At 41.8% G+C, this 22,949-nt stretch overlaps 5 protein-coding genes and 1 long non-coding RNA gene across 7 annotated transcripts; 3 read left to right on the top strand and 3 right to left on the bottom strand.

The window, feature by feature from the left end:
- Window positions 1–846: 846 nt before the first annotated feature.
- LOC124316654 lies at window positions 847–4,776 on the bottom strand. Its single transcript, XR_006911917.1, has 5 exons — window positions 4,690–4,776; window positions 1,701–1,799; window positions 1,518–1,594; window positions 1,127–1,298; window positions 847–1,050 (listed from the first exon to the last, which is right to left on the bottom strand). It is a non-coding gene; the product is annotated as an uncharacterized LOC124316654 (long non-coding RNA).
- Window positions 3,065–3,942, top strand: LOC124316527. Its single transcript, XM_046782524.1, has 2 exons — window positions 3,065–3,546; window positions 3,636–3,942. The coding sequence occupies exons 1-2, from the start codon at window positions 3,109–3,111 to the stop codon at window positions 3,888–3,890; spliced, it is 693 nt and encodes a 230-aa protein (XP_046638480.1). The 5' UTR covers window positions 3,065–3,108; the 3' UTR covers window positions 3,891–3,942.
- Window positions 4,414–5,462, top strand: LOC124316528. The gene is made up of 2 exons (XM_046782525.1): window positions 4,414–4,897; window positions 4,982–5,462. The coding sequence occupies exons 1-2, from the start codon at window positions 4,466–4,468 to the stop codon at window positions 5,237–5,239; spliced, it is 690 nt and encodes a 229-aa protein (XP_046638481.1). The 5' UTR covers window positions 4,414–4,465; the 3' UTR covers window positions 5,240–5,462.
- Window positions 5,463–5,471: 9 nt separating this feature from the next.
- LOC124316346 (replication stress response regulator SDE2-like) lies at window positions 5,472–6,994 on the bottom strand. The gene is made up of 5 exons (XM_046782239.1): window positions 6,693–6,994; window positions 6,541–6,633; window positions 6,307–6,476; window positions 6,148–6,241; window positions 5,472–6,087 (listed from the first exon to the last, which is right to left on the bottom strand). The coding sequence occupies exons 1-5, from the start codon at window positions 6,950–6,952 to the stop codon at window positions 5,553–5,555; spliced, it is 1,152 nt and encodes a 383-aa protein (XP_046638195.1). The 5' UTR covers window positions 6,953–6,994; the 3' UTR covers window positions 5,472–5,552.
- A 48-nt stretch (window positions 6,995–7,042) lies between these two features.
- Window positions 7,043–9,602, top strand: LOC124316211 (protein suppressor of hairy wing-like). Its single transcript, XM_046782019.1, has 6 exons — window positions 7,043–7,367; window positions 7,429–7,652; window positions 7,714–7,996; window positions 8,054–8,340; window positions 8,400–8,594; window positions 8,658–9,602. Exons 1-6 carry the CDS (start codon window positions 7,120–7,122, stop codon window positions 9,236–9,238), a joined length of 1,818 nt encoding a protein of 605 aa, XP_046637975.1. The 5' UTR covers window positions 7,043–7,119; the 3' UTR covers window positions 9,239–9,602.
- LOC124316122 (glutamate synthase [NADH]-like) lies at window positions 9,475–19,320 on the bottom strand. 2 transcript variants are annotated; one of them, XM_046781858.1, is made up of 26 exons: window positions 19,031–19,320; window positions 18,628–18,777; window positions 18,430–18,560; window positions 18,223–18,349; window positions 18,009–18,155; window positions 16,842–16,985; window positions 16,461–16,757; window positions 16,226–16,386; window positions 15,871–15,976; window positions 15,523–15,818; window positions 15,337–15,436; window positions 15,089–15,274; window positions 14,879–15,024; window positions 14,712–14,816; window positions 14,515–14,650; window positions 14,317–14,454; window positions 14,063–14,248; window positions 13,827–13,998; window positions 13,676–13,771; window positions 13,536–13,601; window positions 12,999–13,474; window positions 11,976–12,924; window positions 10,998–11,905; window positions 10,751–10,927; window positions 10,153–10,686; window positions 9,475–10,086 (listed from the first exon to the last, which is right to left on the bottom strand). In XM_046781858.1, exons 2-26 carry the CDS (start codon window positions 18,760–18,762, stop codon window positions 9,778–9,780), a joined length of 6,228 nt encoding a protein of 2,075 aa, XP_046637814.1. In that variant the 5' UTR covers window positions 18,763–18,777; window positions 19,031–19,320; the 3' UTR covers window positions 9,475–9,777. The 2 variants fall into 2 exon arrangements, with proteins under 2 accessions (XP_046637814.1, XP_046637815.1); XM_046781859.1 differs by having other exon boundaries at window positions 18,628–18,771.
- Window positions 19,321–22,949: the final 3,629 nt, after the last annotated feature.

Raw genomic sequence — 22,949 nt, 5'->3', positions numbered from 1 at the left:
GTTACGGAAGTTGAATCTTTATTTTGTTAAATTGTCATTGTATCTGCAGTCTACCGTATGTATGTTAAAAGAAAGAACAAAAACAGAAATATGGGGATGTGTTATGTCAAACAAATAAACATGTATTTGGGATTGGGATAGGAAAGTGGAGGATGTTGGAGGGGTGATTATTTAAAGTATGGATAAAAAACAGTTAATTTATAACCCTACCAACAAATCCCTACCAATTAATTTCCAAACCCCACAAACTTATACCTTCCAATTCTTCAAACCCAACACACATACACCTACCAATCTCTAAATTTATACACTAAACCCTATAAACCATTGTTATAACTTAACAATGTAACATCTGTAATAAATGAAAATTAATATATCGTTTGAACCAATTTTTTTTTAATTTTAGAAATGTAGAAAAAATTTAATAAACAGACCGTCCGGTTAAAGACGTTTTTCTTCTGCACGAATTTAAACGCAACCCGCCATCACCGCTGTGGCAATGAGACAAAAAGCGATGGTTTAGTTTTGCGGAAATCTGCATCGTCTTTGTAATTTGACTGACGGAGATTTCCACAAAAAATAAACCATGGCTATTTGTTTCATTGGGTAGTGGGTTGCATTGTTTTAACTCGCACATGCTGTTATAGGACATGTCTACGGCCCCCAGAGATATTTATCTGGACCGAGAAGAAGAGAGAAGTACGAGGCAAGTTTTTCCGGGGAGATGTAGTCATACTAGGCTTCCGGGTTAGACTCATGACCCTCCAAAAGTTTTCATCGGATCATGCGCCTTCCAAGTCCCCGTTCGACCAGAGCCCTCCCCTCCTCCTGGTTTCACAGCGGGTGAGTGACCACCGGCGGGCGTTGGTTAGTGGTTAGTTAGGGAAACGGGGCCACAGAAAAGAAGGGAGCCCAGATATCCATTTGTAATTTATCTAAAAACTACACAATTTATCAGTCTCGAATAAATTTATCAGTCTTGAATCACAGCATTCTCGCGTCAGTTTTCACCAGTGGATGAAGTCCATGACAAGTAGCGAAGGAGTTACCCTGTAAGCAGAATGAACAGTTATTTGGATGACAATAATTTACAATAATAATTGAGATTAGTGACAGAAAACAATACCTCAAATCAAGAGGCCTGTTTAAGGAAGTAAACAAGAGAGATTCAAGGGTAGCAGCCAACAGGTTAGCAAACAAGGGACCTTGTTGACTGTACAGTCCTTGTCCTTTGTCTTCATAGGATATGACTTCTCATAAAGTCTGTCATGCAAAATTAGAATCCTGTAATTTAGAACCTGTAAATGAAAAAAAGAAAAATGTTACCCTGTTTATAATTTGAATCATCAATGTGCTTGTTGTCTATGATCTAAAAGAATAATTATAAACAGTTATTAGTATACACTCAAAATCGTCTCTTAAACTGTTAAACATTAGTTAGACGTAAGTGCAGATCAATACTTTAAATACATTAGACTGCATTGGAGAAAGTTCAGTGACATGATATGTGAACTTACACATGAAACCGCTAATCAGTTATACAAGGTTCTCTACAAGATGGAATGAGAGATTGGTCCATGCTGGGGTTGGTGATCTATCAAGTCCAATGATACAAACAACAAATAATTAGATGAATCATAATAAAAGATGAGAAGAATATGTTTCAGCAATACTGTAATAAAGCCAGTGTTGGTTGTTACCTATATCATTTCGATGACACATTCAGTAGAATACAATGATTTTGAAGAAAATAGTTGACAGTAGGCTGCACGACGGCCACGACACTTTCACGATTCCTCCTGTAAGTTTATGAGAAACATCAAGGTTATCCAACTTGTACACGGAATAGAACACATCAGTTACAAGTTAAAGACTAAATCACTCGAATTTACCAATGAATTCACTGGTAATTTTCGAAGAAAAAATAGCTTAACTTTTGACAGCAAACCGCCATAAGCCCGTAACTGATATAATCAACACGCCATCTATTTGACGCAGGTCAAAACTTAATATTTGAAAGACTGGTCTTAAGATAATCACAAAACTTGAAAAACGCATTTTTGTTCGCTAAAACCTAGCATACAATCTTAAGAACTGTACACAAAACAAAGCTCACTTGCTAGAATTATGCAAATTTTCCGGAAGTATACCGGAAGTAAGCGAAAGCGCCTTAACCATTGAGCTGTCGTCAAAATAAACTAAATATTCGTGATCTACGTAAAATTTGGGGTCGATTAGGTGTATTTTAAACGAAATCCAGAATTTGGCCAAAATCGAGAATTTTCCTGAACATTAGTTCAGGAAAATTCTCAAAACCGGAAGTACGAAAACGTACAAAAAAAACATGAACTTTACCACAAATTTGACGACGATCACGAATATGTTGTTCTTTTGTGCGTCAGCTGAATATTTACCGAACTACTGACTGAAATGAGAAAACCGGAAGTAGAAAAAAAAAACACATTATTATAAAAATCTTACAAGTGAGCTTTGTTGCTGGAACAGAAACTGACAGCTTTCACACAAAATTTCCTTGTAGTAGCAGCGAGAAATTTCTTCAGAGATGTGCAAAGTAAATGTAACTTAACTGAGCGGAAAATGATCAAAGGCTATGCCGTCTAGCGTCATAAAAAAGAAACATACATGAAAACAATGTCCACTCTGGCTCGTTTACACTCAATTGAAAGAACTAACTAAACAAAGACAAATAACTTGGATACTCACGTAATATTCTCCCCTCCAAATTTATATCTCGTCTTCACCAAAATCCACCACCGCAGCATCACACATCACAACAGACGAAATCCCCAAGGTATAATGCTTCTACCATGAGAAGTGCTTCTACATGCTTCTACATCTGTTAGTGATTCCAGATTGTTCCCGAAATATCGTCAATGAATTTGCTGGAAAATCTATCGACGTATAGGCAATGAACATTTAGCGCCACACGAAATATCGTTTACTCATCGGTCGATCACCGATCAGTTGATGTTGTCCCTTCCCCCCTGACAACTGTGGCGTTTGCGCAATCTATAAGAAATTGAAGGTATATAATAACGCTGATGGACATTGATACCTATACATTCAATCAAACGATCTCCAGTAAGCATGGCCCAAGCTTTGCTCCCTCCGATATTCTTACCCGTTCCTTGCAGGGGACATCCCAATTTGATGTTCGATTTGGTCGGACCAGGCGACGTGAACGAACTGTGCGAATTCGTCATGAACGAATTTTTCCATCGCTTCCCGCTGAAAGACGTTTTGCATGTCGAAACGGAAGTTCGTCCGTGGATTGGCCAGTACATCGCCCATGTTAGTTCGAAGAATATGTCGATCGTTCTCCGTGACGTCCTCCGCGGGTATCGCATCATTGCGGCCGCGATCAACGACGTGGATTACAAGGAACGCCAGGAAAAGGATATCAATCTAATTACATTCGCTGATCCGAATTTACGCCCGGGATGGTACACAATCTGCTCTCTGCTCTCCAAACTCAACGAGGGATTGTCTTACAACGTTGATCCTATTATATCCATGGATATAATTGTATGTATAATTTCCATTTTAATTAATTCTAGTTGCGTATCTTTCAAATTTGTTTCACTTTTAAATTTTGTGCTGTATTCATCATTCAGGCCATCGGAGAGAGCTACTGCAATCAAGGACTGGCTTCTCTCTGCACCCAAGTTACCATAGAGCTGGCCGAAGCTAGGGGCATCCATCTAATTAGAATCGCGGTGGTCAACGACTTCATGTCTGCGATGTTCGCCAGTCTCGGATTCCAGAAGATCAGGGAGATCGACATGAACGAGCTGATCATTGGCGGAGAAAAGCCGTTCGCCGTTACGGACTTTACTCAAAAAGCTAGGGTCTTCATCTATTCATTTTAATGAAGATGGAATCCTTCAGCTGACGGGCATTCGCTAAAACCTAAATGTTGTTCTTGATGTCAAAATTTAAAAATATTATTTGTGTTAACAAGCGAATGGCTGAAAATTTGGTGTTGTGTATGTGTTCAATGTTTAACTACCATTTTTCCTAACGGACTAGTGGAAAAATTGCCTAAAAGAGCAAAAATCAAAAAGGTACTGGATATTTCTTCTAACAATCGTAGAGTTTCAAGAAATATACTGTACCTCACTCACATTCGCATTGTTTTTTCTGGCCCAATTTGATGTCTAAATTTGTAATCAAAGTCGCGAATTGAGGAAATAAACGTGTTAAAACTACAAAAGTGTCTGTTTCGGTGCAGTCGGGATGGTTCGAGACCGCGGACAAAAACCCGACGGGAGTCCCGACTGAATGTTTACCCGACGGGTAGAGTCTTCACATAGATTAGGTTTACTTGATATGGGAATCAAATCGCAGCTTCCCAATTCGATTGTTGATTAATCGATCACTAAATGACAAAAGAAATTCGTGGACAGAGCGTTTTTCGTTAGACAGCATCAAACGCTAAAGAATAATGGCCGCCACACTAAACGATTCCATTAAATTTCCTTTTCCTTGTGATGGATTCCCCAACCTAATTTTCGATTTGGCTGGGCCTAGTGACGTGAAAGAACTGTCCGAATTCGTCATGGACGAATTTTTTCATCGCTTCCCATTCAAAAATGTTTTGGACGTGGAAAAAGAAGTTCGCCCGTGGATTGGTCACTACATCGGCCACGTATGCACCAAAAAATTTACCTTGATCCTTCGTGACATCACCAGTGGAAACCGTATCGCCGCTGCAGCCATCAACGACCTCGACTACAAGGATCGGACTGAAGATGATATCAGCCTAATATCCTTCGCTGATCCAATTGAACGCCCGGGCTGGCAAAAAATTTGCCGTCTGCTTGCTGAACTTGAACTGGACTTGAACTTTGATCCTGTTTTATCCATCGATCTAATGGTAGAGGTTTTTACGTCACACTCTTCCTTATTTTTGATAAGTTAAAGGGTAAAATAGTAAAAAAAAAAAATTATTCCCTTTTAGACTGTCAGTCAGGACTACACCAAACGTGGATTATCGGGCCTCTGCACCAAATTCACCGTGGAGCTGGCTAAATCAAAGGGAATTGAAATGATTAAAGTCGAAGCTGTCAGCGAATTCATGGCTTTAGGGTTAAGCAAGATGGGTTTTGAAGTCATGAAAGAAGTTGACTACAACGAGCTGGAGATTGACGGAGAGAAACCGTTTGTCACAACAAGCATTCATCAAAAAGCTAAGGTATTCATCTTTAAATGTAATTGAAGATGAATCCTTCCAGCTAATTTGTCTTACTTGAATACCTATAACCAAATTAAAATTGTACTTCAACAGAAAAACATTTAATGTTCTTTATACCTGTTAATCCTTGAGGCCCACTTGCTTCTTACAGTACAACAAAAAAGAAATCATCTGCTCAGGCCTATAAAGCATAGGCCTAGAGGCCTAAAAAGGGGAAGTTTGAAGGGAAAACATTCACTTAATTTAATTAGTCAAATTTACTGTCAAAATTTTTATTAAAAATCGAGAATGGAAAAGTTTAATGTTGTGTTACATCACAAATTGTAGTTTTTGACATTTATTTCTTCTTGGGGGGCTTGGCAAGTAGGCTGGGGTCAATCTGGTCTGGTGAAAGTCCTTTAACGCTGAAGAGACGTGACGCTCTCTCTGGGAGAGATCCCCCGCATTTCATGCCAAGTCTCTGCAATTCGTGTTTTAAATGGTTGAGGCCTAATGCCTCTAAAGATTTGGAACTGTCAAAGTCATCCAAGTTGATGGGTAGAAACACTGTTGGCTCCGCTGGAGTAGGAACGGCAATCTCTTCAGTAACGGGAGTTCCGACGGGGATAGCAGGTTTTCCGTCGGAAGACGCCTGTTCAGTAACAAGCTCATTCAAAGGTGGAGTGTCAATCACAGATTTGGTAGGACTGGCTGGAGGAATTTCAACTGGAGTATCAGATGTTTTGATTTCACTTGTTTCAGTTGACCCCTGGTCACATTCTTGACTTTTGGATTCTATCACTTCAGTTTCACCTTCTTCCATTTTGCAGCTAGTGTTAGAAGATTTACTTTCATCTTCTGATGAGTCAGACTCATCATCAGACACTCCAACCCTATAACATCAATAAGGTTTTGTTACATCAGTCTTGAAGATATGAAACAGATAATCATACCAAAAAGCAGTCTTTTTTAATGCTGGCCCATCATCTGAAGCTTTCCGTTTCTTCTGGGGTGGGTCAGCAGATGCTGAACTAGAGGCTTGAATTCCTGTGATTAAAGTAAACATAATTAAAATCATGAACGTAAATTTGAAAAGTCAGAGTTTATTATACCTTGTTCTAGTGCTTCATGCACTTTATCAGTTACTTCTGATCTCACTTTAAAATATTCAGGATCATGAAATTCAGGGTGATATTCCTGTCTAAGTTTCTCCAACTTTTTCTGCTTTCTGTCTTCCCTCTCCTTTTCTCTGTCAGCTTGTTTAGACACCCAATCTTTAAGCCTACATTAAAGTATTATTTAAGATTAATTGATTTGAGTAAGCTTATTTGAATAGAAAGCTTTACCTTTTTTCTTCATTGATATCTCTGAGACGTCTGCCACTTAAATCACGACAAGCTTCACGATTGGTAGTTTTTTCAATCTGGGCTCCAATGGCTCTAAAGAAATTAATAATAAAAAGGATTAAAAATTAAAACTAAATTTATAAAATTCACACCTTAACATGGACCCAAAACCACCTTTTCCACCTGCCAAAGATATATTCGTTCTAACAAAAGTATCGGTTTTAGGCCAGGGATTACAGCTTCCCGGTAGAATTTCATGATGGCCATAGAAAAACTTGCAAGCAAAATTTGGAACAGTTGTAATGCCAAGCTGCTTACTTAGCTCGTTGACAAGAAACTCGTGAGTTAAATCATTTTGTTTTTCTAATTGAAACCAAGTAGAAGAAGAGCAAGATTCTAAGAACACCGCCATTGTTGTTTTGACAATTGAGTAACAATGAGTGTGATCCAACAGTGGCGCTAGAAGCAGACAATACATAAGCCACGCCAGATGGCGTTGTTGTTTGATATGATTCCGGAAACATAGATTTTTCTCTCCTACCCCAGTAAAGTTACCTAGACTGGAAGAGGCAGAAAAAAATGGAGATGGACGATGATTCTAGAAGCATGTTTGCGTTTGATGGCAATTCAAACGCCAGTTTAACCAATTTATTGTTACCCGTGTACCAACAAGACAAGATTACCAATATTCAGGACTATCTTGATGTGAGTATCGACTTGAACAATTGTTTCGACGATGACCTACACGCTTCAGAGAAAAGCGTAACTTCCCCACAGAACTTGCCAGCACACACCGATAGTACCGATCAAGACATTGAAAATGAAGGGTAAGTTTTACTTCTTATTAATCTTAATGCAGTTGGGTGTAAATGAACCATTGATTTACAGGTACATCCACCACACCATTTCCGCCAATGAAATTTGCATGCAAATCAATCCAGGTTCTTCAAACTGTATGCCCAGTCAACCCAGTCATGCAACACTGACCATTGAATCCATCAATTCAGAAACAGACGAAAGGACCAAGACACGGTTTCGATGCAGGTTTGAAGGATGCAAACGAACATACAGCTCTGCTGGAAACTTGAAAGCACACACCAAAAGTCATACAGGTAACCATCAATTTCTCTTTATGTAAAGTAGAAAATAATGAAAAAATGTTGATGTTAACAGGGGAGTATACATTTAAATGTACTGAAGAAGAATGTGGAAAGGCATTTCTCAACTCCCACAGCCTAAAGATTCATGTCAGAGTACACACCAAAGATCGTCCCTATGGCTGTGACATGGGAGGATGTGACAAGAACTTCAACACACTCTACCGTTTGAAAGCTCATCAGAGGGTACACAATGGCACCACCTTTAAATGTGAACAATCTGGATGTGTGAAATTCTTCACCACCCTCAGTGACCTACGGAAACACGAACGTGTCCATTCGGGAGACCGGCCATTCAAGTAAAATCTCAATTCTAGTGCAGCATAAAGAGTCTTAACATAATGTAACTTTGATAGATGCGAGCACGAAGATTGCAACAAGTCATTTCGCAATAGCCATCATCTGAAATCGCACATGTTATCTCATACGGGTGAACGACCCTACACATGCAGTGATTCTGCATGTGGACGAACCTTCGCCAAGCGTAATTCGTGGAAGTTGCATCTATTGAAGCATGAAAAATTGGCCACCCAAAATGGCGATATGAATTCATGTGACGAAACAATTGGCCGTCAAGTGCTCAACTCTGTTAATCCTGATGAGATACGGCTGACGACTGTTCCTTCTCTTGATGGAGTTCAAGGTAATATCATTAATAATTTTCCCTGAATTTGGTTATTCATTCTGTTATTCTTGGTAAAGCCTATGCCGTAATTCCGCTGAGTGCTGAAAGTGTCAACCGGATGACCCAGCGTAGTGGAATGAGTCTTGAACAGCTCCTGACGGATCGCAATTTGGCATTACAACCGTCGGATACCATCGACCCGTTGGCCGACTGTCCGTCTTCTTTAGATATTGAAGATAATTCGCAATCAATGCAAGGGAAAGCTACTGATGGTAAAAGTTACAAATAGTTTCCATTGGAATTTCTGATATTAACTCGTTTTCTAATTGGTGCAGATGAATCAGCGGAGATAAATGACGTGGACCAATCGGAAACGATATCGGCAGCCTTCACCGGGGCTCTTCCCGACCACGGGAACCAACACAATTCTCAAATGGACCAATCAGAGGAGTTGATGGACGAGGAGGATCGAGATCGATTGCTAAAGGATGTGGCCGCTGCTGTAGACATTTGTCGTTGCAATCCGTGCCGCTGTGATCCTTTGCTCAACGATTGCTCAGTTTCTTGCAACCCAGTAGTCGATTCGTTGACAGAAGATTCCAATCAACCGAGAGCAACCGCCGGAAAAGGTTGCGGCTGTGGATGTGGCAAAAAGTCTACGACGACAAACGAACCGATGGCCAGCAAATCAGCGAGTCGAATGACGGGATGCGGCTGCAATTGTGAAGGTAGTGCACCCCCGGCAAGTCATGGAGACGTAAACTCTGTCCAGCATTTGGCATCCATGCCTTCTTGTCATCCGCCGGAAGCATTGCCTTGCTCCCAGTCAACAGATCCGGATCCTTGCTGCATCGTCGTCTGCCTCAAACATCTCAAACGGCAATATCTAATGGATCGACCCAAATGCTGTGCTTAATCCTCAATATTTGTTGGCTGTGTAAACCTGGTAATTTAAGAAAAATCAAGTCATGCTTTTTTATTAATAAAATTATCTGTTGCTATCCTCACAATTTTCCTCCCCTTGTTAACACATTCATTTCTGTTTGGTGTCGGGTCCTCTTTTATTTTGTAATCGATGTTACTTCCCTTACGATCACTACATGATGTTTCCAAATTGGCACCGACTTTTGATTTCTCTTTTCAGACCAGGTGTATGTGTGTTAGATTGTGTATTGTCTCTTTCTCTCTTACAGAACAGTTGCGTGTAATAGCATACCCTTAATGCAAAATTAACTGTCATTGATTGGAGGAGGAGCTACATAAACGGTATTAAAACACAATGAACATTTAATTTGTTTTTAAAACAATTAAAGCCCCAATCACGATCTCAAGATCATCAGTCTTCCATTTTTGCCGTCTAAATGCAAACCTATGGGCTATTATACCACGAATTAAACGAATTAATAATTAAGTATATTTTTTGAATTAAAATTGGGTGGGATTTTGATTGAGTATTTAAGGAGCACCACCGACGCTGCTATCCAATTGAACGATTCCTCCAGGTCCGCTCAAGGATGAAGAGCCCATCAGCATTTCATCCACCTGGCGGGCCGCTTGGCGGCCTTCTGCAATGGCCCAGACCACCAGCGACTGGCCCCTTCGGCAATCTCCAGCGGCGTAAACGCCACTGACGTTGGTCGAGTACTCGTCGCTGGGCGTTGATACATTACTGTAAGGATCCACTTGGAGTTTCAACTGATTCATTATGTTGGGTTCGGGACCCAGGAAGCCCATGGCCAATAGGACCATGTCACACTTGTAAAGCTGTAACGAAAAAACATTCATTTCGATTCCAGAAAGATATTAAAATCAAATTTGTTATTTCTTTACCTTTTCGCTATTAGGAACTTCAGTCATGACCCATTTTCCAGACTCGGCATCTTTGTTCCATTCAACTTGCACTGCTTTGATGCCGGCCACTCCGCCTTTTCCATCGCTGACAAACTCCTTGCTCATCGTGTTATACAGACGAGGATCTTTACCGTATTTAATTTTAACTTCTTCGTGGCCGTAATCGACTTTGAAGACGCGGCCCCATTGAGGCCATGGATTATCACTGGCGCGGGACGTTGGCGGAGGCGGAAGGATCTCGAACGTCGTAATGGAACGCGCTCCTTGGCGCAGGGAAGTTCCGATGCAATCGTTTCCAGTGTCACCTCCGCCCAAGATGATGACATCCCGATCATTTGCCGTGTAGCACGGATTGCCCAGATTGTTATCCGGATGCATCTGCTTCTTTTGCCAAGTGCCCAAATACGAAACGGCTTGGAGAATGCCGTCCAGCATCCGCCCGGGTATGGCGATATCTCGAGGTCTAGTCGATCCTATGCAAAGGACTATGGCGTCGTACTGCTTGCGCAGATCCTAGTAGAAAACACGAGTATTGAGAATATTTTCAAATTTAGTTCTTAATTATCGATTTTCTAACCTCGGCGGATATGTCCTTGCCAATGTCGACTCCAGTCAGGAAGGCAATTCCTTCCTGTTGCAACAATTCCACACGGCGCTTAATCACATCCCTGGAAAGTTTCATCGTAGGGATTCCATATTGAAGTAGACCGCCGATTGCGTCATCACGTTCGAAAACGGTGACTAAATGTCCAGCCTAATTCATTCCAAAATTTCATTTAAGTCTATTTGAGTATTGAGCATGCGCACAAGATCAAAATGGAAACCTTATTCAGTTGGTGAGCGCATGCTAATCCAGCCGGGCCGGATCCCACCACGGCGACTTTTTTCCCAGTGCGGATGAGTGGAGGCTCGGCTTTCATCCATCCTTGCTCGAACGCGTAATCGATGATGGAGCATTCGATTGATTTGATCGTGACGGGCAAATTGTTGATGCCCAAGACGCAGGCGCTTTCGCACGGAGCCGGACACACTCGACCGGTGAATTCCGGGAAATTGTTGGTCTGTAAAAGTTGATCCAGCGCTTCCTTCCACTTGTCCTGAGAGACCAGATCGTTCCATTTAGGAATAATGTTGCCCAACGGGCAGCCAAACGAACTCTGACAGAACGGAACTCCGCAATCCATGCAGCGGGACGCCTGGACTTTCAATCCTTTCTTGACGTGATCGAAATCGTAAATTTCTTCCCAGTCGTTCATCCGCTTTTCAGCCGGGCGATAACTGACGACTTCGCGATTGTACTTCATGAAGCCTCGGACCTTGTCGACCGGTTGGCTGGGTCCGGCCGCATCCTCAATGTCCGCAATGTCGTTTAATTTCGTCTGAAAACCGTTGGTCTTGACATTGACTTTGGGCGATTTGCCTTTGGCCTTTTTCTCTTTCTTGTCCTCCGCTTCCTGGGCCTGCAAAGCCTTTTGATAATCGTAAGGGAAGACTTTGACGAACTTGTATCGCGCTTTCGGCCATTCATCCAGCAGGACTTTGGCGTAATCGGATGCCGTTTTCTCGTAATATTCTTCCAGGAGAGAGTGAACGATGACGGCATCTTCCACCGAAACCAACGGCAACAGCTGGACCATCGTCGTGTTGCAGAACGTTGGGAAAATACCTTTCGTGTCCAAGACGTAAGCGATTCCGCCGGACATTCCAGCAGCGAAATTACGTCCCGTAGGTCCTGCGAAACAAAAAAAAAGTCAAATTCCGGAATTCTTTTTTGGAAAAATTAATTTTGTTAAATGTTGTACCTAGAATGAGGACCGTTCCGCCCGTCATGTACTCGCATCCATGGTTACCAACTCCTTCGACGACGGCGATAGCGCCGGAATTGCGGACGCAAAAGCGTTCGCCGGCCACGCCACGGAAAAAGGCACGGCCCGAAGTGGCGCCGTAAAGACAAGCGTTTCCGACGATGATATTTTTCTCTGACTGGAAGGTGCTGGTCCTGGGCGGATAAATAACAATTTCACCTCCGGACAATCCTTTACCGACGTAATCATTGGCATCGCCCGCCAAAGTTATGCTGATTCCGCGAGCCAGGAAAGCGCCGAAACTCTGGCCAGCCGATCCTCTCATGAAAACGTTGATGCTTCCGTCCGGAAGCCCTTCTTCGCCATACCTTTTGGCGATCGTGTAACTGAGGATGGTGCCCACGGCTCGATTGGAATTGACGACATTCACGGCGAAACTAACTTTCTGGCAGGTGCCGTTCAGGACGCTGGCGGATTCTTTGATTAATTTTTGATCCAGGTGATTCTCAAGACCGAAATCCTGGGCGACGGATCCGCCAATGATGTTGACTCCCGGTCGCATGCTGAGGGCGCTACGTAGAACGGCGCCAAAGTACAAAAGTTTGGATTTCTTGGGACTGGCGGGATCCTGGGCGTCACGAACACGGACAAAATCGGTGCGTCCAATCAGCTGCTGGAATTTGACGAGTCCCAGTTTGGCCATTTCTTTGCGGACTTCTTCCGCCAGAAGGAAGAAATAATTGATGACGTGTTCGGGCTGACCTGCAAATTTCTCACGCAGGACCGGATCCTGAGTCGCGATTCCAACCGGGCACGTGTTCAAATGACATTTCCGCATCATCGTGCAACCTAATGCAATCAGCGGGGCAGTGCTGAACCCGAATTCATCCGCTCCCAACACGGCGGCTACGATGACGTCAAACGCCGTCCGGATTTGTCCATCCGCCTATAGAAATGGGGGAAAAAGTATTTGGCTATTAAAATTGTGTTTGTCCGACCGTGGGGAAATTTGATTAAAACCTGAAGGACGACTCTTGAACGTAGATCGTTCAAGACGAGAGTTTGGTGAGTTTCAGCGATGCCGAGCTCCCAGGGAAGTCCAGCGTTTTTTATTCCGGTCCAGCTGCTGGCTCCCGTTCCGCCGTCGTGACCGGAAATGGTGATGTGTTCCGCTTTGCCCTTGGCCACTCCAACGGCCACGACGCCCACGCCGACGACGGACACCAGTTTGACCGAGATGCGAGCCAATGGATTGGCGCATTTCAGGTCGTAAATCAATTCGGCAAGATCCTCGATCGAGTAAATGTCGTGATGAGGAGGAGGAGATATCAGACCGACTCCAGCCACGCTGTGCCGCGTTTGAGCAATGTCAACCGTCACTTTGAAGCCGGGCAATTCGCCACCTTCGCCCGGTTTGGCTCCTTGCGCCATTTTAATTTGCAACTCGTCCGCATTGGCCAGATAAGCCGCCGTCACTCCGAATCGACCACTGGCAACTGGGCGATAAACAAATAAAATTTAGAAAAAGAATTCAAAAAAGGAGCTTTAATTAGAAACCTTGTTTGATTGCCGAGCGGTGACTATTTGCAGGATCCTGATTCAAATAACGTTCTGGATCTTCGCCTGAAAATAGAAAGTGGTACAACGTGATTAAATTCCTCATTATGATTGAAATTCTAAGGAATGTCAACTGTGACCTCCTTCTCCGGTATTGGATTTGGCTCCTATGCGGTTCATGGCTGTCGCTAGAGTTGTGTGGGCCTCCTTGGAGATGGATCCAAAGCTCATGGCACCTGTAAAATTACTGGTGAGACATTTTCAAAATGTGTAATTAACACGGAAATTTACCAGTCACGAATCGCTTGACAATTTCGGAAGCCGGTTCGACATCTTCAATGCTAATGGGCTGGCTCGACGGAATGATTTCCAGTTGGCCTCTCAAAGTGCATTGGCGCAAGCTTTTCATGGTGGATTGCTGGAAGCGGTTAAAAGCATCTCGGCTGTTGTTCTTTGCCGCTTCCTGGTAATCATTTCGGTCATTAATTTTTTGTCATTTATTTATTATTAATTATCAAAAAAATTACCTGGAGGACTCCGATGCTGTCAGGATCGTTGAGATGTTTTTCTCCCCCACGACGCCAATGATAATTACCAGGATCGCGAAGCACATAAGTATCGCATTCCATTTTTTGGAACGATATAATGTGACGTTCCACAGTTTCCTGGGCCACTTCTTTGAAAGTGACACCACCCACACGGGACGAGGTGCCCTTAACAATTAACCCGTCAATTAAGCAACTGTTATTTGAACTTATTAATTGGCTCGCAAATCATTTACCTTGAAGCATTTATCGATAATCTCGTCGGAGAGTCCAATGGCCTCAAAGATCTGAGCTCCTTTGTAAGATTGCAGGGTCGATATGCCCATCTTGGCCATGACTTTGGCGATACCGTTCTCCATGGCCTCGGTATAGTTCTACGAAAAATGAGGGTCAATAACCTTTGGCTGCAGAAAAACAAAATGATTTTCACTTACGTCGAAGACTTGATTGTCATTCAATTTATCGTTGAGGACGCCTTCCCATCTGAGACGCCGAGTGGCTTCCATAATCAAATAGGGGCAGATGGCATCCGCCCCAAAGCCCAGCAAAACGCACATGTGGTGCACCTCTCTAAATGATGAATTTAATTTTGAAAAAGTTAACAACAAAATACAAATATGGATAGGCTCACCTGGCTTCGCCCGTTTCGACGATAAGGCCCACTTTCATGCGGAGTCGTTCTTCGATCAAATGATGATGGACGGCCCCCAACGTCAAGAGGGCGCTCAGCGGAATCCTTTTGACAAACACAACATTTGTTAGCAAACAAAATCTAAAAGGAACAGAAATTGGGTGTACCTTTCCTTTCCGGCTTTTCTATCGGACAGGATAATAAACTGGAAATCCGCTTTGACAGCCTCCGTCACTTCCTCACAGATACGATCCAGCTGAGTGATGTAGACCAGCGGTACGTTGGCGTCGACAGTGATATCAATAATTTTAGACTAAAAACAACAAAAACATAATGAACAGAACGAGATTCAAGTTACGGGGATTCAAAGTTCAAACCTTCCAGTCATTGGCGGAACAGTTGATGATGAGTTTCAAATCATCCGGCGACAAAATCGGCTGTTCCAGGTACAAGCGACGGCATTGCTGATCGCTAGGCTCCAGGATATTGGCCTCGGGACCGATTGGACAAGCCAAAGACATGACAATTCGTTCACGAAAAGGATCGATCGGCGGATTAGTAACCTGAATTGAACGCGTATAAATTTAGCTAGGCTTAAAAATAGTCAAAGAATGATCGATTTTACTTGAGCGAAAAGCTGCTTAAAGTATTCGTAGAGCAGCGGCTGGAAGTCAGAGATGCACGCCAAAGGGGCATCGTTTCCCATCGATCCCAGCGCTTCCTTCCTGTTTTCCGACAACAAAATCGCGCGCACAAAATTCCGGAAATTAACATTGGCTGAAATGTTTGAGCTGATTCAATCAAAACTTACTTGTTTGTAAACATGGGGACGAGTAGCAGAGACAGAGTTTCGAGCGTGTAGTTGAACAGCGACAGAATCTTCCGGATTTCTTCGGACGATTTGAGTTGTGGTTCGATGGAAGGTGGTTGACCGTTTTGGCTGGAAATTACCGCCGACGTCTTCCTTATATCGTCCAGAGTGACCAACTGGCCCAACCATTCAGAATGTGGGCGACTGCGGGCGATACTCATCTTGATCTCGTCGTCGCCGATGATGACCCGATTGGCCGTGTCTATCAAAAGCATCCGCGAAGGTTCTAATCTCCCCTGAAAGAAAATGGTTATTTTAGTCCCTCTTTTCATCGAGAGTATGACTCACTTTGTGTATAACATCGGCAGGATCGACGTCGTAGACTCCTACTTCCGATGCCATAACCACCACATTATCCTTTGTTACGTAGTACCTCGATGGACGCAATCCGTTTCTGAAACAACATCAAAAGAGACAAGAAATGTCAATGGACTGATTGGCCAGTTTGAATCGCTACTTCATCGCGGAAAAATCGGTATTAATAAACATCCGGACGTCCAGGTCCGGGGATCGTATTCACGAAAAACATTTACCTGCGCTCGAGTTTTTGTTCAATTAGACAAAAACGGGACTAAGACTCGAGTGTTCAGGGATTTTTATTAGAAAAATTGAATAGGTTTGAATGTATTTTTAGATGTTTTACCGGTCAAGAACAGCGCCGATGTAGCGTCCGTCTGTAAAGGCCATCAAAGCTGGTCCGTCCCACGGTTCCATGGAGCATCCAGCCCATCTATAGAAATCTTTCTTCTCCTGGTCCATCAGCGGGTCTTGTTCCCAGGCTTCCGGAATCATAGTCATAATGGCCTATTATGGACAAACAAAAACCGGAATAGAAAAACATTGAAATAAACAATCCCCCCCCTCTTTTTGTTATATACCTCCGGTAGAGATCTGCCTCCGGCGCGGACGAGAAATTCGAGTACACAATCGGCCGATCCCGAGTCGCTGAGATTGGGTTCCACGACGGGATACAATTCGGCCAGGGCTCGTTTACCAAAGCGCTCCGAACTCATCAAACCTTCCCGGGCTTTCATATAGTTGACATTGCCCCGGAGCGTATTAATCTCGCCATTGTGGGCCAGCATCCGCAGAGGATGAGCTCGCTCCCAGCTGGGGAAAGTATTGGTCGAAAATCTTGTGTGAACCAGGGCCAGATAAGTTTCATATTCCGGTCTCTGTTATTTGGAAAAATCCAAAATAAAAAGTAAGTTTCCCATCAATAAGGGATTTATTCCTGAAAAAGTTTTTCAATAACTCACATCGAGATCAGAAAAGTAAGTCCAGACTTGGGTGGACGTGAGTTGTCCTTTGTAGACGATCACATCTGGCGATAAACTGCAAATATAGAAGCGAGCACCAGGCCGGGGGATTCGATGAGTCACCTTCTTTCTCAGCACAAAAACCTTTATTGAATGAATAATAATAACAGGATTAAAAGCCTATCAAAAGAAAAGGTAAATTTCAATAGCGATACTCATCCGATAATTGTACTGTAATTGACATTAAGGTTCGTATAGAATATCATTTGATTACACGTTTGAATAGAAAATTTAAAACTAAATTTCAAATTGCGATGGGAAGTAGATACACGAAAAATGAATTTTACAGAATAAATTAGACTTTTTGAATAAGAGAAGAAACGATGATTTTCTTATTTTCGGATCATTGCCAAAAGAATAGAGCCATCAACTTCCCCTATTCATCTATCCACTTTTCCCCCACCGGCGGAATTATTGATCCTTTATACACGGTCGACTTGTGTACATCATCCCCGACGGAATAGAGAAAATCAGGACTCTGCTGTTAGTTAACTTTTGATTCAATTCACCAAGGGAAAATTGGTGCGGCCGATCCTTGGAGCGAAACTTAATTAAACGGCAGCTAGGTGCACATTTCATTCTAACGACGCTCCATTGTGAAGCTGAAATGTCGATTCGGGACACATTTTCGTGTAAAACTCAATCCGCCGTGAACGTCGGCAAATGCGCCTCCCTCCCTAGAGGCGAAAAGGATCTATATGAGATTCCGTCTGTGAAGTAACTCTATGTGCCAACAGAGATTATTGTTGTCTTGACGTCACTAGAAGAGAATCAGCTGAGCTGTACACAGTAGCAGTTGAGCAAATAAAAGACGATTCCATGTATAGTAGTAGACCGACATCTCCTGATTATCGATCGACCGCCCATTTTTATTACTTTTTCTTTTCTTAGATGTTACCCCTTTTTTCTTATTTCCTTTGCAGAAAATATAACGAGACCATCATCCTTCATTCTTGGCACTAGAATGTCCATTAACTTTGTATCAAAACCTATCGATCTATTTGCTCTCTCTCCGGGGGCGTCAAACTTTCGCCAATCGATTTTTTACTGTGAACCGCTGTGAAATGTCGTCGACTTAATCAAATAGAAAATAAAATAGAGACGAACCTTCTCCAGGAAAATGCGTTCATCTTCGGGCGATGTAAATGCGGGATTGTCCCAGGTAACGAAGACTTGTCTCATGAATGGCTCCCCGTTGCGCGCCACTTGTCCAATCACGGACCTGTCAGTTGGAACCGTTCGCCAATAGAGAACCTGTGTGATGATGATATAAGAGTTAAAATCTCTGTCGTCTTTTTGATGTTATTAATCAAGCGGAAACCTGAAGAGAGCACTCCTTGGCAATTTCCTGGAACATGGCTTCGCTCTCGGCGTGATTCTCCCGGTCTACAAAACAGATGCCAGTGGCGTAATGGCCTATTGGCGGTAATTCGATATCAGCTTCTTCCCTGTTCCGACATCAATAAGGCAATCACAATTTGACAAATGTTTAGAGAGCTAGTTATTATTATAATGATTGCGTTTATACCTGATGATGGATGAGTAGAGCTGATGGGGAATGGCAGTTAAAACACCGGCACCGTCGCCAGTGTCGTTGTCACAGGAACAAGCTCCTCGGTGATCCAGCCGGGATGCCAACGTCCTGGCATCTTTGAGAATCTTGGCAATAAAATTTTGTCAATTTATTTGAAGGCCCATCGAGTGTGTCGATTTTTATTATTATTACTTTGTTTGAGCGGATGCCATCGATTTGGACGACGAATCCAACTCCGCAGGCTTCCTTCTCCAGGGCTGGATCGTATAGGCCGTCGACTTTGGTGGGAGCCGCCCATCGACTCCTTCCAGATTCCGCAGCTTCCATTTCTCTCAGCTACTCCTGGCACAAGACGAAAGCCAATCGATTAACGGTCAAGACTCCGCATGTCATTTGTTTTATTTTCAAAAAATGTCGCCCTACATCGAAAACAGATGGCCGACCCTTTTAACGGTTAAAAATGTGGGGCTCAACATTTGGTCGAAAAAGGTCACATGGTTTTTATTCAACAACAATTATCTCTCGAGGGTATTCGATATATTTCTAAATAGATTCCCAATGGATAGCATCAAAACTAGTTTGTAGTTTTATTTACCTTTTTTACTTCGGTTGTTAGGGGGGATAAGCCGGAATGAAGTAATACACAATCGAGCGTCGACCAGACGTCGTCGTCGTTACGAATCACGTGGTGGGAAAACACATGCACCCAACACACACGATGTTTGAACGTTGAATTTTCACGAATGCACGAAAATAAATTGTGGAGGGAATTCGCACAGAAATTGATGGAAGGTTAAACACAATTTCACATGCACACACTGGCCAAAAAACACGACCTATACGACTGAAGGTTAGGAACCGACTGGAGACACTGTGGGGGGGTAAAGAGGGAGGAATTATTTCGAAATACATACATATAGAAAAAGGAACCGGGAAATGAAGGGGAAGGGGGAGGAAAAAGACGGGAGAATTGAGGAGGTCCTTTTTTCTCTGGGCTTATTTTTTGGACCAAGTCCCATATCGTCAGTCTAGTCGTCTAGAATCTAGTCAGAAGAGATCCTATTTTCTTGTCTATATTCAAACCTTTCCCCTCTCCTTGTGTACTAGCCGACCCACCCTCTCGGTGTGTTTATCGATTGGGGCGGCCAGGGAGGAGAGGGGGTGACGACGTCATCATTTCTGGTTGGGTTCGTGTTCTTTTTTACCAATTGTGTGTTTGAAATGTTGACGTGTTAAGTCGATAGAAAAATATACCGTGTCGGATGCCATTGTAATCATTTATATCGGCTAGTTTTTTATTGTTCAAGTTTGTGATTTGATTCCGAATCGGCTGCAATTTGTTTTTATTCAAAAAAGGGACATTTGGCGACATCTAGGGGTTGCTGTTTAGACTAGATTTATTGGGTTTCATTCGGTGCTGCCATCTAGGGCTCGATATTTGTACTAATGTGGGAGGAGACAAAGGATCTCCGGATATAAGGAAAAAATAGTCAGAAATGAAAGAAAAATTTCCGGAATTCCGGAGGGCAACGGTGTTGATTGAAGACAATCAAATGCCCACTGGTTGATTGATTACTTTTTCCTCATCCTCCCCCCACCCTCACACATACGGCGTATTGATATAATGAAATAGGAGCAAAACAGCAATTATATACCCTGTGTCTGTCTCAAAATAGAAATCATAATGCAATAAACAACAATAAATAATAAATGATTTACGACACTAGACAGACCAATCATCAAGACTCTTGTTTGACTTATTCGGCTAAATTAATATTTTCGTAAAATAATCATTTCAAACAAAATGAAATTTGTTTCACTCGATTTAAATAATTGATTCTGATACATTCGATTCTGATACAAGAATTGCGAATCCCAATGCGCTAGCCAATTTCATTTTCATATTTAATCCGCCTTCCGTATACCCCGCATGTTGTTGCGTGGGTTTTTATTCCGGGGCTTTTCCTTCTTGGATAGTTGGACAACAAAAAATAATTTGAATAAAACCAGACACTTTTTTTTATTGTTTTTTTTTTAATTACATCCCCCATCCCTCGACTGTGAACGCAAGGAGAAGAATATCTCCGTCTAATTAGTAACGGATAACCAGTTTGGCGGATTGTTCAACTCCAGACATGTTCACGTAATTATATTGACCCAGCCAACGTAGTAGTAGTACGAGTGGGCGTGGATTTATTGGAAAGGAAGACCTGCCGTAGGCAACAGATAGAAAAGACAAAAGTCAACTCTTTTTTCGTTGTGGCTATTTGATTAATGAAGACACATGGATACATCCAGTTGAACTGAATTCGATAAAATAGAAGGAAAAAGACAACAACGGTCGTGACATTTTCTTTTTCCTGCTTCATCATATACCGTCATATGATTTTATAATGACGTTATGTACATGTTATCCTTGTGTGTTATCTGAAGATTATTTTATACAAAAATGTTCAAGTGATGGCTTCTTGTTTGAGGGGGTCGTCGAGTACACAGCAACTCCTTCAACGGCTTATATTTACGCCCATTGTGTGAATTATGACGATGGGGAAAGTTTCAACCTGTTCCCAGACCAGTTTTTCAAGCTTCTTTCAACCCCCGGAGCAATAAAATTAAAAAGAAGTCTACCTTTATCTAATCTTTCAGGTAGTAGAAGATTGTTCAGCATCTTTTATTTTCTCTCTCCCCCCTCAACAGAAATAAATCAAATTGACAAGCGCGGGCCACTTTTTATTTTTCAAATTATTTTTCTATACAGTCACGATACTTAAATACATACAACATTGTGTGTTATATACATTGTGTGTGTTTTAATTAATTATAGAACGACTATAGAATGTGCGGCGGCAATTTCAAATTTTTATGTTTTCTGTCGGGGTCGTGAAAAAATTGGAAATGTCAACAAATTAAGGAAACCGAATTAATTTTTTAATGAGTTCAATTTAAAAAATAGAAAAAACCTGTTCATGCCGGACAAGTGTCGATTTATTTTTCGTGACGCAATTGAATCTGCAATTTTTATTTAAAAAATTTATAAAAACCAAAAATTTTAAAAAATTTCTATGAGCTAAAATCAAAATAAATAAATAAAAGTCAAACCAGCAAAAATTTTTGAAAATATGTATATAATAAATAATACAGCGTGAATCCGGCGATCGAGCGCGTATGAGCTGGTGGTGTGTGTGTTTGTGTGAATAACATCCGCAGACCCGATTTTTCTTTTCCTTCTCTTATTTTTATCTATTTGGGACGACGCATCGCGTGTACTTTTTTCTTATTTCTCTAAATATAATTAAATAATCCCCCCCTCCTCCGAAAAAAAAATTGATAAAAATCGATCATTTTATTTTATTTTAATTTTTATACAAGGAAAAATGGTTTTCTGTTATGTCTCAAAAAAGTAAAAAAAAAAGGTTTTTGGTTACATGTTTAGACTCGAAAAATAATATACATTATTACATTTCTCTGTGTGTGTGTAGTTTCTGAGTCTGTTTTAATAATTTGTCGCTGTTATTATTATTTTTTGGGGGGTTTTTAAATTTATACGAGTCATCCGTTGACCTTGTTTAATAAATTTTAAATGTGTCCAACTTTGCAGTGAAAATCTAATTTAACGGTGACGTCAACGTTCGGCAGGGGTCCTTAAAAATAATTCGGTTGAACGCAACCAACTTGGATGATCTCTGGTTGGTGGCTGCTGCTGGAACAACTTTTGGTGTATTTATTTTGCTCCGAAAAGGGGAACATGTGTATACACAAACAGCAGACGCTGAAATCCTTGATCTCGTGACCCTTTAAACTTGATGGCATTCAACAAAAAACATTCGGTCGGTTCCAAACTGATTTGAACACAAATTTTTTGACCCACAGCTATACCCAGCAAATAACAACTCCCGATCAATATTACATGTTCCGAAATTTCCTGGAACTGTGTGCAGCGATGATAAAATCTGGGATTTTGATATACTACTACTACACAGTTACCTTTTCCGAGAAAAAGAGTTCAAATGATCACGGCCGATAAATTCGGAAAAATTAGACAGTCCCTCATTTATTATCGGCGGGAATAAAAATTAAAAATCAAAAGTGAAATAAATTGAACGCAGTTTTTTAAACTACACTTTGTGTTTGTGTGTGTGTGTATAGATTGGGTTCGTGAATGCACGTAGATTTCCTGCCCACACATAAAGGAAGAGCCTTGAAAAACGAACCGGGAAAGCGAAAAATTCATGCCCGCACGCCAAAAAGAAAAAATGTAATAAAATAAAATAAACGAATTTCTTAGAAGAAAAAAAGAATTTCGGCCTTTTTTGTTGTTTTTCTTCGGTTGCTAACCGGATTGGTGAACGCATCAAGTGAATCAATTTAATTTATTAGTTCTAATCAAATCCAAAAGCACCTTCCCCATATCGTGCAAACTCTATTCACGTGTTTCATGGGCCACAGCAGCAGTCTCCCGAAAAAAAAACGCCTGCGGGAAAGTGAAAGTGACGTAACATCACGAATAAAAAAAG

This window comes from Daphnia pulicaria, chromosome 12 (genome assembly GCF_021234035.1).
Source record: "Daphnia pulicaria isolate SC F1-1A chromosome 12, SC_F0-13Bv2, whole genome shotgun sequence".
NCBI lineage: Eukaryota > Metazoa > Arthropoda > Branchiopoda > Diplostraca > Daphniidae > Daphnia > Daphnia pulicaria.
Note: the sequence above shows the minus strand (reverse complement) of the source record. Positions and strands in the feature narration are given on the sequence as shown.